General features: G+C 35.1%; 1 protein-coding gene and 1 pseudogene across 1 annotated transcript; both read left to right on the top strand.

Annotated features, from left to right (window-relative positions):
* Window positions 1-3,369: 3,369 nt before the first annotated feature.
* Window positions 3,370-4,311, top strand: LOC140597484 (olfactory receptor 4Q2-like). Its single transcript, XM_072746079.1, has one exon. It carries the CDS (start codon window positions 3,370-3,372, stop codon window positions 4,309-4,311), a length of 942 nt encoding a protein of 313 aa, XP_072602180.1.
* Window positions 4,312-10,093: 5,782 nt separating this feature from the next.
* LOC140597480 (olfactory receptor 4L1-like) lies at window positions 10,094-16,431 on the top strand (annotated as a pseudogene).
* The last annotated feature ends 1,432 nt before the right edge of the window (window positions 16,432-17,863 follow it).

Raw genomic sequence — 17,863 nt, 5'->3', positions numbered from 1 at the left:
CACAGGCAGAGGGAGAAGCAGGCTCCATGCACCGGGAGCCCGACGTGGGATTCGATCCCGGGTCTCCAGGATCGCGCCCTGGGCCAAAGGCAGGCGCCAAACCGCTGCGCCACCCAGGGATCCCTATAATCCTGTTATTTGGAAAAATTAAATCTAAAGTAAAAAATTCTGATTAGAGGTGAGCTGGGGGTTCAGTTGGTTAAATATCTGCGTTGAGCTCAGGTCCTGACCCTGGGATCCAGGGATTAAGCTCCTTTGTTGGGCCCTCTGCTCATGGGGAAGCCTCCTTCTCCTTCTCTCTCTGCCTGCCATTCCCCCTGCCTATGCTCTGTGTCAAATAAAGTCTTTTAAAAAATTCTGATTAGAGAAGGTGCTCTATGTGGAGAAAGCCATGAAAGCAAAGCTGTTCTGCTTTTGGGAAGGCACCTGCAGCCAAATTTTGCTTATTGCTTCGTTATCCTTACCATCAATCTTGAATACTTCAGTGTTGGAAACACTCACTTCTCAATATAACCCAGATGACATTATTCCAACTGTCATATTTTTTTCTTTTTTATTCTTTTTCTTACCATTGGCTTTTACCCTCACATCCCACTATAGCCCCCAAACACACATACTTCCATGTTCCATAATTTCTGACAAAAGATTGTTATTAAATTTTTTAATGATTCCCTTTGTGATTTGACTGCAAGTTTCTGAATCCCTAAATCCCTAAACATCGAAATTTCCTAACGATGGCTAGTGCGACCAGGGGGTTCCATTTAATTTATTTATCTTCTTGGTTCGATAGTGTCTAGATATCTGTATTTTTGCTAACAGGCCAGACATGTCTAACTCCAAGACCTAAGAATCTCTACTTTAAGGACAGAGGTGTGTAATCTGACTTAAGATCCAATCTACTGAAAGCCTTTTTTCCCTCATGTTCCTGTTATCTGTACCCACTTGTAAAATCAGTATTTCATAGTAATTATGTATTTTCAGTAATATATCACATTGCATTTATAATAGTATATCCATTATATAAATTAGTAATGCATTTAGCAAAGGTTTTGAGAATATATGACTAGCTAAAGTTAATAGTGTTCCATTTTGGTGTTGGATAATTAATTCCTTCATGTTTTTCATGTTTCTAAATTTCAGCAAAAAACACTGATTATTTTTTAATCAGAAAAAAATTTAAAACTTTAAAAATTAAATAGCAAAATACTTCTTGGAAACCTAATCCATCATTGAAAACTTGTTTTTCATAAATCTGGGTTTGATGTACACAAATACAACTATTACTCTCAAAAAAAGTTACATGGATTATAATGAAAGGTTAGCTAATAAATTAGCTGAAATTTAGTAACTGTAAATTAATAATAACTAAGTTGCAGAAAAGGAACAAATTCCAAATATCAAATTTTTCATATAAAAGTAAAATAGTCCTAGGACCTGTGGATATGCATAACCACACAAACTCATAGAAAATTCAAGTATTTATCATAAATATAAGAGTTCCCTGTAGCAAATTTGAAGCTATTAATAAATAAAAAGAAAGTCCCAATTGTCAAAGCCAACATTTATGAAGGCTGTTGCCTTGGCCTTTAATCTTGTGGCTTATAGTTTTATTTTCCTGTGTGTATAGATTTTTAAAAAAATTGTTTTTATTTATTTGAGAGAGAGAGCACATGCACACACACAAGTGAAGGGAGAGAGAGGAGCAGACTCCCCACTGAGCAGGAGCCTAACAAGGGGCTGGATCCCAGGACTGTGGGACCATGACCTGAGTTGAAAGCAGACACTTAACCCTCTGAGCCACCCAGGCACCCTATGTATATAGATTCTGTCATATTTTATTTATTATGTTTTTAAATATTTTTATTCATTTATTTATTTATTTATTCATGAGAGACACACAAAAAGAGAGGCAGAGACACAGACAGAGGGAGAAGCAGGCTCCACGCAGGGAGCCCAGTGTGAGACTTGATCCTGGGACTCCAGGACCACGCCCTGGGCCGAAGGCAGGCACTAAACCGCTGAGCCACCCAGGGATCCCAGGATTCTGTCATATTTTAAATGTAATTTGGTGACTATCCCTTCATTATGCAATCGTTTTCTCAGATTGATGAATCTTTTTGCAAACATCATTTTAACAAAATAGTATTTGCATTTTGGGATTTTTCTTCATATTATTTTTTTATATTTAAAATTGTTAGCATATTTCTCCTGACATATGTAAATTTTAGTTTTATTTAAAATAAGCTTTATATAATTTAAAATTAATTTTCTTTTTCAAAACTTTTATTCTTATTGAGTTGCCTACATAAAAATACTCAGTTTATAGAGGAGGCATAAATTAGAATGAGATAAAGAAAATTCACCAGTATCTGAATTTTAAATTATTATATATCTTGATTGCTAAAAATATTTCTGTGTTGTAGAACTGTAGAATTTGAGTCAACAGCAGCTAACATGAGTCTCCACATTCCTCATAGGACTATCACCTATTTCATCTCATACAGTAGCATCATTCAATAAATGCATAAAAAATACAAACATACACTCCCTGGAATGCTAATTCTTTTATTTCTTTTTACTCAATTTGATAGGATAAAAGAGGGAAAACACCTGAGTTTCTAAATCACCCTTTTATCATTCTATTTATAACATTAAGAGCATAATCTGTGCTGATATGTACACAGCTAGTACTTAAAATGAGAAATGTATTATACACAATAATAAGCTGGACATAAATGTAGTATAAATGGGCAGACATTCAGGAAACTCAAGTGGGGATCAATGAACTAGCAATAAGCTCAAAGTGGAATGTGATCCTTCCTCCAGCCATGTACAGAGATGGAGCTCCACAAGAGTTACAGTGAAAGAAAGGCTCACAGGGTTACTATAGCAGTCTAACCACACAGGGTAATTTCCCAACCCAGGTAAAACCTTTACAGATTCTAATGCCTGTTCCATGGAATCTTAAATTCTACCTTCAAGGCTTTTTCCTAAGTATTTTTATTAAAAAACTAGTATCTCAGAGAAATGTAACTTATGTCTTAGAGACTGAATGTAAAAATGAAGAGAGAAGGAGAATACTGATTGATGAAAGACAGAAATGCATCAAATTGAAAATAGAAGACTTCATGTTCCAAAATATCTTGACTACTTCATTATTGTCTTAAAGTTGGAACTTATTGGAGAATATATATTCAATATCAGCTAAGGATAAAATAATTTATTTTACATAATCAATGAGGATATATCCTAGAGAGAAATATTTACTTTGAAATGGGAAGATTCTTGCATTTTGTGTGAAATATCTCATTCACTTTCAATGTTACTAATGCCCCTTGTTTAATTTCTTTAATCAAGGAGCCAGGTCAAATGGATGAAAACCAAACAGAGATGGTGAGAAACTTTGTCCTGGCAGGCTTCTCACAGACCCCATCTATTGAGGCAGGGTTATTTGTACTATTTCTTTTCTTCTACGTGTCCACTTGGGTAGGCAATGTGCTCATTATGGTCACAGTGGCCTCTGATAACTATCTGAATTCATCACCCATGTATTTCCTTCTTGGCAACCTCTCTTTCCTGGACTTATGTTATTCAACAGTAACTACCCCTAAGCTTCTGGCTGATCTTCTGAATAATGAGAAGCTCATTCGCTATGACCAATGCATCGTGCAGCTCTTCTTTCTGCATTTTGTAGGGGCAGCTGAGATGTTCCTGCTCACAGTAATGGCCTATGATCGTTATGTTGCAATTTGTCGCCCTCTGCATTATACCACTATTATGAGTCGAAGATTATGCTGTATGTTGGTAGCTGCCTCCTGGATGGGAGGGTTTGTGCACTCTACTGTCCAGATGATCCTCACTATCCATTTGCCTTTTTGTGGACCAAACCATGTGGACAACTTCTTTTGTGATGTTCCGCCTGTCATCAAACTTGCCTGTGCAGACACATTTGTTATTGAATTGCTAATGGTATCTAACAGTGGGTTGATCTCTACCAGTTCCTTTGTGGTACTGCTTTCTTCCTATTCCACTATCCTGGTCAAGATTCGCTCCAAGGAGGGAAGGCAAAAGGCACTCGCCACCTGTGGCTCCCACCTTATGGTGGTAACACTCTTCTTTGGACCCTGTATTTTCATCTATGCTCGTCCCTTCTCCACATTTTCTGTGGACAAAATGGTGTCTGTACTCTACAATGTTATTACACCCATGCTGAATCCCCTCATCTACACACTTCGGAACAAAGAGGTCAAGTCAGCCATGCGGAAACTGTGGGACAGGAGTGAACTTACTTGGAAAAAGCAGGAGACATAAACAGTTGAAATGAATTTTTTAGAGCAGACGATATGCAGTTAAAATAATCACTTTTTCATGAATGAGTTAGAAGATGATAGCCTAATTGTTTGGTTTTCTTCATTAAGTCATAATGCTATTTATGCCTCTATAATTAAATCAGAAAAACTCCTTTCATACTGAATTATTCTGCATTTTTCTTCCTTTTCCTCGAAGCATCTGTTTTCTGTTTTTCTATTAATTGTGTTCTTCCATTCTACTCATTCATCTGATCAAATCTTATTCCATCCATTCTTTTCATTGTTTGATGTCACACACTAGTACAAACCACCCTTTCCAAAGTCTCACCATTTTCTTCTCCACCTTGTGCCTGTTTTTTTTTAAGATTTATTTATTTATTCATGATAGACATAGAGAGAGAGAGAGAGAGGCAGAGACACAGGCAGAGGAAGAAGCAGGCTCCATGCTGGGAACCTGATGTGGGACTCGGTCCCTGATCTCCAGAATCGCGTCCTGGGCCAAAGGCAGGCACTAAATCGCTGAGCCACCCAGGGATCCCCTTGTGCCTGGTTTTATTGTCTTTTCAACTTTCACATTCTAACCAGATGTCTGCAAAGACCTGAATAGGAATGTATATGTGTTTCATACAGTTACAAAATATTTAGAGGATTATCAATTAGATGAGTTAGAGTGAATCCAATTTATATAACTGTATAACAAACCAATAGGATATATTAGTTGGCTTCACCACTTCATCACACCACTACCATCTAGTAGTGCAATTCAGAGAGCAACTGCCTCATAGTGTGGGTTCAACTAACTCTCTGAATTACAAATCAAGTGAATCTTAGGCAAGTCATTTAAATTATTGCAGCCCTAATTTCCTTAGCTGTAACATGCATAGAATGATGCCTACTTCACAGTGCTCTGGTAAGAGCTAAAAATGGCAATACATACAAATATGTTTAGTCTGGTGCTTGATTCATAACAGGACTTTACTATTATTTATTCATTAGAGTTTTCAATGACAGAAAGATATTGATGGTGGATATTTAAACTGGTTGAAATGCCTTAATGAAACAACAGTATGGTCTACCATAACCACTTTAGGGAAGATGCTAGAAAGTGTATAGAAATGAGCCATGACATTTTTATCTTTATCCACCTGGGGCACAGTTTATATTATTATCACCATTATCATAAAAAAAACTTTTTGGCATTTGTTATCCTCAGAATTATATTAATACTAATTCATAAACTTATGTAGTCCTTACTAAAATTTTATAATCAAAGATGGGAAAATTGAATTGACATTCAAGTTAAGAACTAACTAGACACAAAATAGAAATGGACAATAATGCATTTTTATTTTTACAGTTTTTAATTTTTAATTTTAAAAAATATTTGTTATTTATTTTGAGAGAGACAGAGAGCATAAGTGAGCAAAGGTAGGAGGGGTAGAGGGAGTAGGAGAGAAAATCTCAAGAATACTCCACACTGGGCAAAGAATCTGCTGTGGGGCTTGATCTCAGGACCCTGAAATCACCATATGAGCCAAAACCAAGCATCAGAGGCTTAACTGATTGCACCACCCAGGTGCCCCTATTTTTACTGCTTTTTAAAAAGTAAGTGAATTATAGAAGCAATTTCAGCAACTAATTTGTGTGACAGAGACAGGAGCCTAGAACGTTAGTTAGGTAAACGCATTGAAGACTGAAGTTTTGTGTTTATTATCTTTAAATTCCCAAAGCTTACTTTTTTAAAAAAGGGTTACCTTTTTAAAGCATTTTAATGCCTAAAATAAAACATAAACTCAATAAAAGTATGTTTGACAAATAAAGGAGGCTTGTATGTATTCTTTGATCAGTCTGATTAACATTATGGAAGAGATACTTCAGAGCTGTTTTCTTTTCCCATACTTGGGAATATAACTTGTAAATTTTTCATTGAGAAGTAGGAAACACTTTGAGAGATGTTACTGAAGCAAGATTTCCTCAAAAAATAGATATCAAAACACCTAAGGATATACCACTAATTGTCAGAGAAGTCCAGATACCTCAAAATTAAACAGATAATTAAGTAATCAAATTCACAACTATAAATCATGTGATCTCATCTACAGAAATTGACTATGGAATCAGGAAGTCTATATTTAAATTCTTAATACTTTAATAACAGTATTACCAAGAGAGGAGGTATTGAGAGTTAAAATTAAGCAAAATTGAGGCAATCATAATGACACAATTCAGTTTGGTTTTAACTAGAGATTAATACAGAGAGGCTCTCTAGGCTGTTAGAAATGTCCCACTAATCAATGATATGTGGAAAAAGTGGTACTTGGAAATTTAAAAAAGCTATTCAATATTAGTAGTAGTAGATAAAAAGTAGGATAAAATCAGTGTTCTGAGAAAAATATAAAAAACAGACATAACCATAAATTCTATAAAATAAGTGAAAATATGTATCTAAGTATAAACACAAAGCCTTCTAGAAATTCTCAAGGAAACAGACATATTTAAAAATTGGACTGCTTCTGTGTATTTAAAGAAATACAGGGGATCCCTGGGTGGCGCAGTGGTTTAGCGCCTGCCTTTGGCCCAGGGCGCCAGAGATGTCCACTCTCACCACTGCTATTCAACATAGTACTAGAAGTCCTATCCTTGGCAGTCAGGCAACAAAAGAAATAAAAGGTAATCAGATTGGCCAAGAAGAAGTCCAACTCTTCCTCTTTGCAGATGACATGATACTGTACATAGAAAACCCAAAAGACTCCACCCCAAGATTGCTAGAACTCATACAGCAATTTGGTAGCATGGCAGGATACAAAATTAATGCCCAGAAGTCAGTGGCATTTCTATACACTTACAATGAGACTGAAGAAAGAGAAATTAAGTAGTCAATGCCATTTACCATTGCACCCAAAAGCATAAGATATCTAGGAATAAACCTAACCAAAGAGGTAAAGGATCTATACCCTAAAAACCACTGAACACTTATGAAAGAAATTGAGGAAGACACAAAGAGATGGAAAAATATTCCATGCTCATTGATTGGAAGAATTAATATTGTGAAAATGTCAATATTACCCAGGACAATTTACACATTTAATGTAATCCCTATCCAAAATACATGGACTTTCTTCAGAGAGTTGTAATAAATCATCTTAAGATTTGTGTGGAATCAGAAAAGACCCAGAATAGGCAGGGGAATATTGATAAAGGAAACCAAAGCCGGGGGCAATACAATGTCAGATCAGGAAGTACTACAAAGCTGTGGTCATCAAGACAGTGTGGTACAGGCACAAAAACAGACACATAGATCAATGGAACAGAATAGAGAATCCTGAAGTGGACCCTCAACTTTATGGTCAACTAATATTTGACGAAGCACGTAAGACTATCTACTGGAAAAAGGACAGTCTCTTCATAAATGGTGCTGGGAAAATTGGACATCCACATGCAGAAGAATGAAACTAGATGACTCTCTGCACCATACACAAAGATAAACTAAAAATGATGAAAGATCTAAATGTGAGACAAGAATCCATCAAAATCCTAGAGGAGAACAAAGGCAACACCCTTTTTGAACTTGGCCACAAGTTTCAAGATACATCCATGAAGGCAAGAGAAACAAAAGCAAAAATGAATTATTGGGACTTCACCAAAATAAAGAGCTTCTGCACAGCAAAAGAAACATTCAACAAAACTAAAAGACAACACAGAATAGGAGAAGATATTTGCAAATGACGTATCAGATAAAGGGCTAGTATCCAAGATCTATAAAGAACTTATTAAACTCAACACCCAAGAAACAAACAATCTAATCCTGAAATGGGCAAAAGACATGAACAGAAATTTCATAGAGGAAGACAGACTTGGCCAACAAACACATGAGAAAATGCTCCGCATCCTTTGCCATCACGGAAATACAAATCAGAACTACAATGAGATACCACCTCACACCAGTGAGAATGGGGAAAATTAACAAGACAGGAAACAAATTTGGAGAGAACGTGGAGAAACGGGAACCCTCTTGTACTGTTGGTGGGAATGTGAACTGGTGCAGCCACTCTGGAAAACTGTGTGGAAGTTCCTCAAAGAGTTAAAAATAGACCTGCCCTATGACTCAGCATTTGCACTGTTGGGGATTTACCCCAAAGATGCAGATGCAGTGAAATGCTGGGACACTTGCAACCCGATGTTTCTAGCAGCAATGTCCACAATAGCCAAACTGTGGAAGGAGCCTCGGTGTCCATCGAAAGATGAATGGATAAAGAAGATGTGGTTTATGTATACAATGGAATATTCCTCAGCCATTAGAAATGATAAAAACCACCATTTGCTTCAACGTGGATATAACTGGAGGGTATTATGCTAAGTGAAGCAAGTCAATTGGAGAAGGACAGTCATGATATTGTCTCATTCATTTGGGGTATATAAAAAATAGTGAAAGGGAATAAAGGGAAATAGAGGAAATGAGTAAAAATATCAGTGAGGGTAATAGAACATGAGAGACACCTAACTGGGAAACGAACAAGGGGTAGTGGAAAGGGAGGTGGGCAGGGGTTTGGTGTGTCTGGGTGATGGTTACTGAGGGGGCACTGGGTGGGATGAGCACTGGGTGTTATGCTATATGTTGGCAAATCGAACTCCTTTAAAAAATATACAAAAAATATATAAAATAATACTATAAATTTTTTGCTGTTTTAATACCCACCAGTTAATAAATGGTTTAAATTTTTCACCAAATGTAATAAAATTTTCTCAAATGTTTCTGATTAATAGCAAAAGGGCAAGAGCCACATTCTATTGCAAAAATACTTCTGTTCTCAGTCACTATAAAAAATAGTTACATAAGTGATGTGGCAGTAAATAAAATGTACTTCTTATCAGCAGACAATATCAAAAACTACACAGAAAATTATTTCTAATGATTTGCAAATTTAAGGTAGAATCATATTTTTATGGGAATGAATTTTCCATTATACAAAAGTATGGATGATTTTAACATCTATACATATAATAATTTTTCATCAATTTTATTTTCTCCGATAATAAATGTGATGTCTATGTCTAAAACCACATTAATACATGGGCTAAGTGGTGAATCTGACTGGAATTAAATAATAACCCCATATAAGTGACAGCAATATCCGCCAATGTGAAAGTTATTCACGATATCCTTTGTTGGCATGTTATTCAAATGAACTTTGAACCCAATGGCGAAAAGTATACCAAGATAATCAATTATGATTAATTTTTTAAAGGCAGTATTGTTGTTCTCATAGAACAACAGTTGATGATAACTGATAGTAAAAGCGGCAATGGGGGATCCCTGGGTGGCGCAGCGGTTTGGCGCCTGCCTTTGGCCCAGGGCGCGATCCTGGAGACCCGGGATGGAATCCCACATCGGGCTCCCGGTGCATGGAGCCCGCTTCTCCCTCTGCCTGTGTCTCTGCCTCTCTCTCTCTCTCTCTGTGACTATCATAAATAAATAAAAAAAATTTTAAAAAAAGAACACAATCAATATTTAAAAAAAAAATGTGGCAATGATTATGAAACTATATTGTGACTCATAGATATTCTTTGAAAATTGCATAAATAAAAATAGTTATTAAATATTATCAGCCTAAAGCAGTTGTAATATCAATGTATAGTTTCAAATTTTAAATCACTCAATATAATTTATTTTAACTTTGTCTTTTAAAATTTCTACTTCCTGAATATATTAATATTGTACCATAATTGTATTATGCAGTCAGTAGTAAATTTATAACATATGGAGATCTATTTTTATGTTGAAGATGTTAAGCTCAGAGAAATCTGGAGATAATTCATCTACAAAATTACCCAAAGCTGTTCAAAGGAAGGTAAGAGGATAGTTTGGAGTAATAAGAGGGAAAACAAGCATCCATTAATTCAAAGATGTCTACAACTCCTACAGCACAACCAACCAAGCAACCAACACTCAACCAAAAACATTACAATGTCCATTGTAATCAAGCCACTGCTCAGAGAGAATCACAGCATGTGCAGGGCCAGAAATAAAGTGTAAACACCTCTCCTGGTCATGCTTGGGCAGCAGCCTCTGTGCTCTAACAACTCCCACTGCGATTTGGATTTGCAGAGCTCCAACACATCTGCCCCCAAAGTAACTCACATATTTATAAAAAGAGCAGAAGATGGTATATAAATTCATACATAGAGCATCACAGAGAGTGAAAAGCAGATTTTCAATTTTGATTAACTCCTTGAACATATTGCTCTTCATACTGTGCCTTTAGAACAGGTGAGTGGAAACATCATCAAGAGGTAATTCATTAGAGGTTTAAGAAACTGAAGACACTATTTTAATTGATTTTGTGTTGGCTGGAAGAAAAAGACTGAGGCTTTTGAAACATTAAGTCCTCTCTCACTGGGACATCACTTTACTATTTCACAATGATCTAGGACCAAGAAGTTTTTGTAAAAATTTAAAGGATATATGCTCTCAAAATGATATTGAAGAGTAAAACTTGCCAGTGGATGGTCAATGATTAAAACTGATGAATAAAATTAAGAAAAGCAAATTATGAGCATCCTGGTAACTCATACTAGCACTGAAAACAATGAAATTATTAAAAATTCAATTATTTCTTTTCATCATTTCAGGTGCTGACAGTACATGTTAATAAGCATATCATAATGAGAGTTCAAGGAGAAGCAGGAAAGGGAGAATTAATGACCAGAACTAGCTAGGTAAAAATCTCTGTATAAAACTGGCAATTACACCATAAATATAAACAAGATCTTAAGTAAATAAATAAATAAATAAATAAATAAATAAATAAATAAAAAGAGAGAATTCCTGAGGCACCTGGGTGGCACAACTAGTCAAGCATTCAACTCCTGATTTGGCTAAGGTCACGTTCTCCAGGTTGTAAGATTAAGCCCTGACCTGAGCCCCACATCAGGCTCCATGCTAGAGGTGAGGTCTGCTTGGGATTCTCCCTTTGCCCCTCCCCCTGCCCGCCTTCCCTCTCTCCTTCTCATAAATAAATAAATAAATAAATAAATAATCTTTTTTAAACAAATGGAGAAGTTTCTACAAAATGTTCTATACAAAGCAATGAATAAAAATGTGAATAATTCAGGAAACTCAATTATGAGTATTTAAAATAGTACAGAAACTATCAACAAACCTCTCTAACAGGAACAGAATGGCAAGCTTCCAGATACAAAAAAATAATCAGAAAATAAATTCAAATAAGGGACATTAAGAAATTTAAACCTAAGTTGAATTAGATATGCAGTATGTCATCAACTGTTTCACAGTTGAATATATTTGAGTAAAAGCAGCTGGATAGCACTAGTAAACTAAAAATACTAAAGTAACATTCAATAATTTTAATAGAATAAAAGCGAAAAATGTATAATAGATGCATTGAATATAATTCATATACTCTGAATTTACCAATTTAAAATACACATTTCAATTATTATTATTATATTCACATAGTCATGCAACAATCACCATAAAATTATTTTAGATCATTTCATCATCGCAGAAAGAAAACCTTGCCCACTTATACCCACTCCCCAGCTCAAGGTAGTCACTAAAGTACATTGTCTCTACAGATTTGTATTCACCAGATGTTTCATATAAATAAAATCACAAATGTGGCCTTTTGAGTCTTGATTCTTTCACCTCACATACTGTGTTTGAGATCCCTCAGTACTTTAGCATAAGTATTCATAACTTTTGAAAAACATAAAATCAGTCAAGATTGAAATTTTTCTTCTTTCTTAAAGTGCCTTCAATGAAAGAAAAATATTTATTTGACTCAATTATATATATATATATATATATATTAAAGTCTTTATTTAAATTCCAGTTAGTTAACATACATTATACATACATTATAATATAAGTCTCGGGTGTAAATATAGCAATTCAAAACTTCCCAGTAATACCAGGTACTCATCAAGACAGGTGCATGCCTTAGTCCTCACCACCAATTTAACCCATCCCCCCACTGACCTCCCTTCTGGTAACACTCAGTTCTCTATAGTTAAGAGACTCAGTTACTTTTATATTAAGTGATATATATTCTGTACACAGAGCAAGAGCAGAAATGCTCATATTCCACTAATTAATAAAACAAGTCTTGGCCTGCTCCTTTCCTACTGGGAATTTATATGGAAAATTCTCTGGATTGTAATCTTGAATTTCAGTGAATGATTCAGATTCAGCACATGCCATCTACCCACTCATTCTGTACCCAGCAAGCAGCTTACCCATATACCATCTCACCTAATACCACATCTCTTTAGGGTGGTCCTACATCTAACATACAGGAAATTTACTTAATTATACGGACCTAGATTTTTCATTTGCTAAATAAGATGTAAGAAATAAACAACTACAAAGTACATCCTTGTCTAATATATAATTATTTTTCCTTCAAATTCCTCCAAAACACATCATAAATTGAGTAAAAATAGTCATAATAAACTATGCAATTGATTATTCAAGAGGAAGAAAATTTTCTTCACTAATAAATTTCTGTCTAAACTATATAATTTCTTTCCTTTCATTTATATTGCTTTTATTCACTCATAATGTAATAACAGGTATATTAAGTGTAGAACTAAAGAAATAATTTTAGAAACTTGATTGGGAAAAGAAGGAGAGGAATAAGAGAAACAAAAACTATCAGCATAAATGAATGCCAGCTTTCCTTCTAAAATAAAATGAAAAAGCTAAATAAAGCTGTAATGTAGATTTTATTTGTATTAATTGCATTATACTTAACTGTAGTCCTTTCATATCCAACTTTTTCCGTTGTAATTGTATCATGGGGCATGAAATTCCAAGTAGCAAAGATATTCATTCCCAAATTGTAGCTGGGATATTTATTTCATTTAATAATTATCAAGACTTGCATTTCTCCAAAGTGCATTGAATTATTAGAATTACTGTCACAAAGGTCTCCAAAGCAAAATGTCTGCTCACACCCAATAATCATGTAACACAGTCCTTCAAAGAGGGTGTGGTGGGTGGCTGTTCCTCCACACATTGTTATCATTCAACATCCACTCTGTCTACTGTTGGAGATTGACCATCTCTATTTCCATAATTTTCTTCTTTAGTTTCCCTAATTTGTATGCATTATCCAATTCTTAAAATATCTAAGATAGGAAAACAATGGAAGGAATTAAGATTGGATAATGGTGGTAGGACGTCTTCACAAGGGCCTGAGTAGAAATGAAAACAAGGAGAAAGTTACGGTTCATTGGAGAAAAGAGAACAGACACTTATTAGTCACCTTCTTATCTGCATTTAGTCCCTCTTCTAAATGTATCACTTCTCCTACTCACTGCTCTTAATGTTTTCTTCCTAGTAATTCTCACATATTCTCCAAGCCTCATTTTTTGTTTACTGACCATGAGGATGGTGTTTATTTTTTAAGTGTTTTGAAGACATTAACAAGTGAACCTGAAGCCGTAGCTGAAAGTCACTTAGAATTGGTCTCCATCTTTTCAAAATTCTTCATCACATATACCATGTACTAACTTAAATATTTTTACTTGATTAATTGCTATTTTTGTTTATAATTATGTATGTGTAGATTGTCTCTAGAGGTGGGACAGTGATTCATTCTGTATTTAAAAAATACAGTGTAATTAACCATAACACAGGAGGATCTCAACAGTTCACATGGAACATATGAACTCAATCGATACTTGATAAATTGATCATAAATATATGTTCCTTTAATTTTGGAGGCAATATGTATATTAGTATGGACCCAATTCAGGATCAGACTGACTGGGCTTGAATACCAGCTTTTACCACTGTTAGCTGCATTACTGTAAGTCATGAAAGACTTCTATACTATAGTTTCCTTAATGCAAAATGAAGATAATAATAATACTCCCCTCAAGGGATTGTTATGAGCATTGAATGCATTAATGTATGTGACATGCTTAACAACAGTTTAGCATACAGCAATCACTTAATAGTTATTGATCATTTTTGATCACTCTAGATCCTATGAACAATGTCTAAAAAGCCAAGTAAAGAAAATTTAGTATGATACTTTAAAACCAAAACAAAATCTATAGGTTAAGTTGAATCATTTCACTATTTACTTCTTAAACACCACATACATACATTTATACACAATGCACAGACTTCTCACTGTGAATAATAGTAATACAGGAGTTGAGAAAAAAGTTCATAAAGATCTGAGGATGAGTCCATATTTCAAAAAATTCTCAGTATATTATACAATAGAAAATAAAAATCAAATCTTTTTTTAAAGATTTTATTATTTGTTTTTGAGGCAGAGAGAAAGAGAGAGCATGCGCAGGGGAGTGGATCAGAGGGAGAGGGAGAAGCAGACTCCCCATTGCTGGGCTCAATTCCAGGACCCTGAGATTATGACCTGAGCCGAAGACAGACACTTAACAGACTGAGCCACCCAGGCACTGCAAGAACAAATTATTTTTAATGAATTAAAGGCTTTCCTTCATGTACAAATTAACCCCTAAGTTGTATGTGTGTGTTTGTATGTGTGTATGCACATTTACATTTTCTTTGTTTACTTCAGAAACATTGAAAGATCTTAAAATGACTTCGGAGATACAGGACAATACAATTTCCTAATCTTCCAAATTAGGAAATTCTATATTCCTTATATATTGTTGTAACATGATCTCAAGAGGTGACAGCCATTGTGATAATAAAAGGCAAAAAATACTAATGTAACTACTTATCTAATTTTTCTAAGTAAGAAAATTAGTGGCAGTCAAGACCAATTGATAAGAGTATCATTTTATAGAATAAAACAATAGAAAATAAAAACCTCCACTCCTTCAAATGCTTTTAATTGCTGCATAGTTATAAGAATGTTGTTTTAAAGTGATGTGACCCATAAAATAATTTTAAATTGTAGATGGTGATGCTGATATATTTAAAATTATATTTTCTCATATCACCAACTATTATCATCAAATAAAATAGAAAACATCAGTGCTAATTGTGGCTTTATTTATTTTTCATCTTTTTGGTCTTTTTCTTAAGTGGAACCCAGTGCAGGGCTTGAACTCAAGACCATGAGCTCAAGACCTGAGCTGAGATCAAGAGTTGGACAGTTAACTGACTGAGCCACTGAGGCATCCCTTTATTCTGTTTGTATAAAAGAACTTCTGGAGCCTTTGTGAATCAAGTAAATGGATCTTAAAAATGGATCTGTAGTGACTGAGTTTTTTTAACTAAGATTTTCTGGACGATGGGAACTTCAGATTTTCCTCTTTGTAACATTCTCCTTTATCTACAGTGCTACCGTGTGGGGAAATATTCTCATTATGGTCACAGTAACATTTGATTCCACCCTTCATTCTCCCATGTACTTCCTCCTTGGAAACCTCTTTTTTTTGGATACATGTCTCTTCACTGCCACCACACCTGATCATGGACTTGCTCAATGAACACAAGACCATCTCCATATGGGGCTGCATGACACATGTTCTTTACGCACTTGTTTGGGGGTGCTGAGGCAACTCTTTTGATAGCCATGGCCTTTGACAGATATGTAGCCATATGTAACCCCCTGCACTATCGGACAATCATGAGCCACAGGCTGATGAGTGGGTTTATAATACTATCATGGACAATTGGTTTTGTACACAACATGAACCAGATGGTTTTAACAGTCAACTTGCCTTTCAATGGCCCCAATGTCATAGACAATATATTCTGTGACCTTGTGATTAGGCTTGCTTGTATGGACACATATACCCTGGAATTCTTTGTCATTGAGACAGAGGGCTGCTCTCATTCATCTGCTTCATCTTGCTGCTTGTCTCCTACACTGTCATCCTGATCACTGTACAACAAAGATCATCCAGGGGGCTCGCCAAGGCTCTGCCAACACTGTCTGCACACATCATTGTGGTCACTCTCTTCTTTGGGCCTTGTATCTTTATCTATGCCTGGCCATTCAATAGTTTTGCAAGCAATAAAGTCCTTGCTGTATTTTACACTGTTATCACACCCTTACTGAATCCTATTATTTACACACTAAGAAATCAGAAGATGCAAGGGGCCATGAGAAAATTACAGTTCCAATGTGTTATCTTGACACAGAACTTCTAGATTTGGGCACTATATAATTAAGATAACTTACAAGTACTGTGCTAACAGAAGTTGAATAGGTTATATAAAATACATAGTTTCACTCTTCTTATGTTAGAGTGACCAGTGCAGAAGCAAAAACTGTGCAGAAAATAATAAAATATTTTAATTAATCCTTACTGCTGCTAAAACACATAATGATAATGAGTGACCTACAGCAAAATACACATTTAAAGTCATTGAGCCCTTTTCCATAGATATTCGATATATATTTATTAGTGAAGAAATCAGTATTTTAAAATATGGTCAATACTAATAGAAATGATTTTAATAGATATGGATTGTTAATAACATTCATAAATTTATACTGTCTTTAAATGAGGTACCAGTACAAATCATGTGTGCAATAATGGGTACAACAATGGGAAAATATGATTCTAAACTCTTGATCCAATGAGAAAAAAATAAGAATAAATAATTAAATTTGACAGTAGAGTCAATGTAAGGTGCTAGAGAGAATGTAAGATACCAGAGAGAAGGAACCAATGCAAGGACAACTTCAGTAGAGCTACAAAAAGCAGCCTTGAAACCAAATGCTCCAAGACATATTATAAGTATGCACAGGTTTCCTTTCAAACCTCAATAAATAAATATGCTTCTGCATATGTCTTGATTTTAAGCACTGTATCATGTAACTTCTTTCCAAGTGCTTTACATAAAATTATACTTAAATTTGCCTTTGGCAAGCATGTAATCCTTATTGTAATTATCAGCTAAATCTGATTTGTTATTGTTGAAGAGGGGGTAGTGCATTCTAAGTAGGGAATCCCATTGTCATTGATGGTAATCCTAAATATTCTCTCTGAATTCAAGTCACCAACATTTCTTGCTTCCTCTAGACAACAGCTTTCTAATTGATTCTTAACCACTGTATAAGTTCTTTTTACTCTCCTGAATGCATTCTGCACAAGCACCCAGTGATGTGATTAAAATGCAATTCTCAATTTTTCTTCCTTGGGTAAAACTATTTTAGTGACATTAAGAGACACAGGTTCATATCCTTCACTGGCCTTCAAAACCCAATCTGCCTCTGGAATCTACTAATCTACCAATCCAATCCATTTTTTTTCATAATGTTGTATAATGTCTACTTTGTTTTAAGTTCTCAAAAGAATCAAGAATCTTAATTTAGGACTATTTCCAGACTGTTCCCTTCACCTAGAATGACCTTCCATTACTTCTACACCTAGCTAACTTCCTCCTAGAGGTATAATCTGGACAAAATATTAATTTTTAAAGTTTTTTTTTTAAAAGATTATTTATTTGAGAAGCAAGGAGGGGTAGAGGAGGAGGGAGAGAGAGAAAAATCCCAAGTAGACTCTTTGTTGAGCGTAGAGCCCAACTCAGGGCTCAATCCCACGCCCCTGAGATCATGAGCTGAGATGAAATAAAT

This window comes from Vulpes vulpes, unplaced genomic scaffold (assembly GCF_048418805.1).
Source record: "Vulpes vulpes isolate BD-2025 unplaced genomic scaffold, VulVul3 u000000715, whole genome shotgun sequence".
Classification (NCBI taxonomy): domain Eukaryota; kingdom Metazoa; phylum Chordata; class Mammalia; order Carnivora; family Canidae; genus Vulpes; species Vulpes vulpes.
The sequence above is the reverse complement of the archived record's forward strand: the minus strand, read 5'-3'. Positions and strand labels throughout refer to the sequence as shown.

What these genes read in the sequence shown, in the direction of transcription:
- LOC140597484 (XM_072746079.1), top strand. Translation starts at nt 3,370, where the DNA reads ATGGATGAAAACCAAACAGAGATGGTGAGAAACTTTGTCCTGGCAGGC.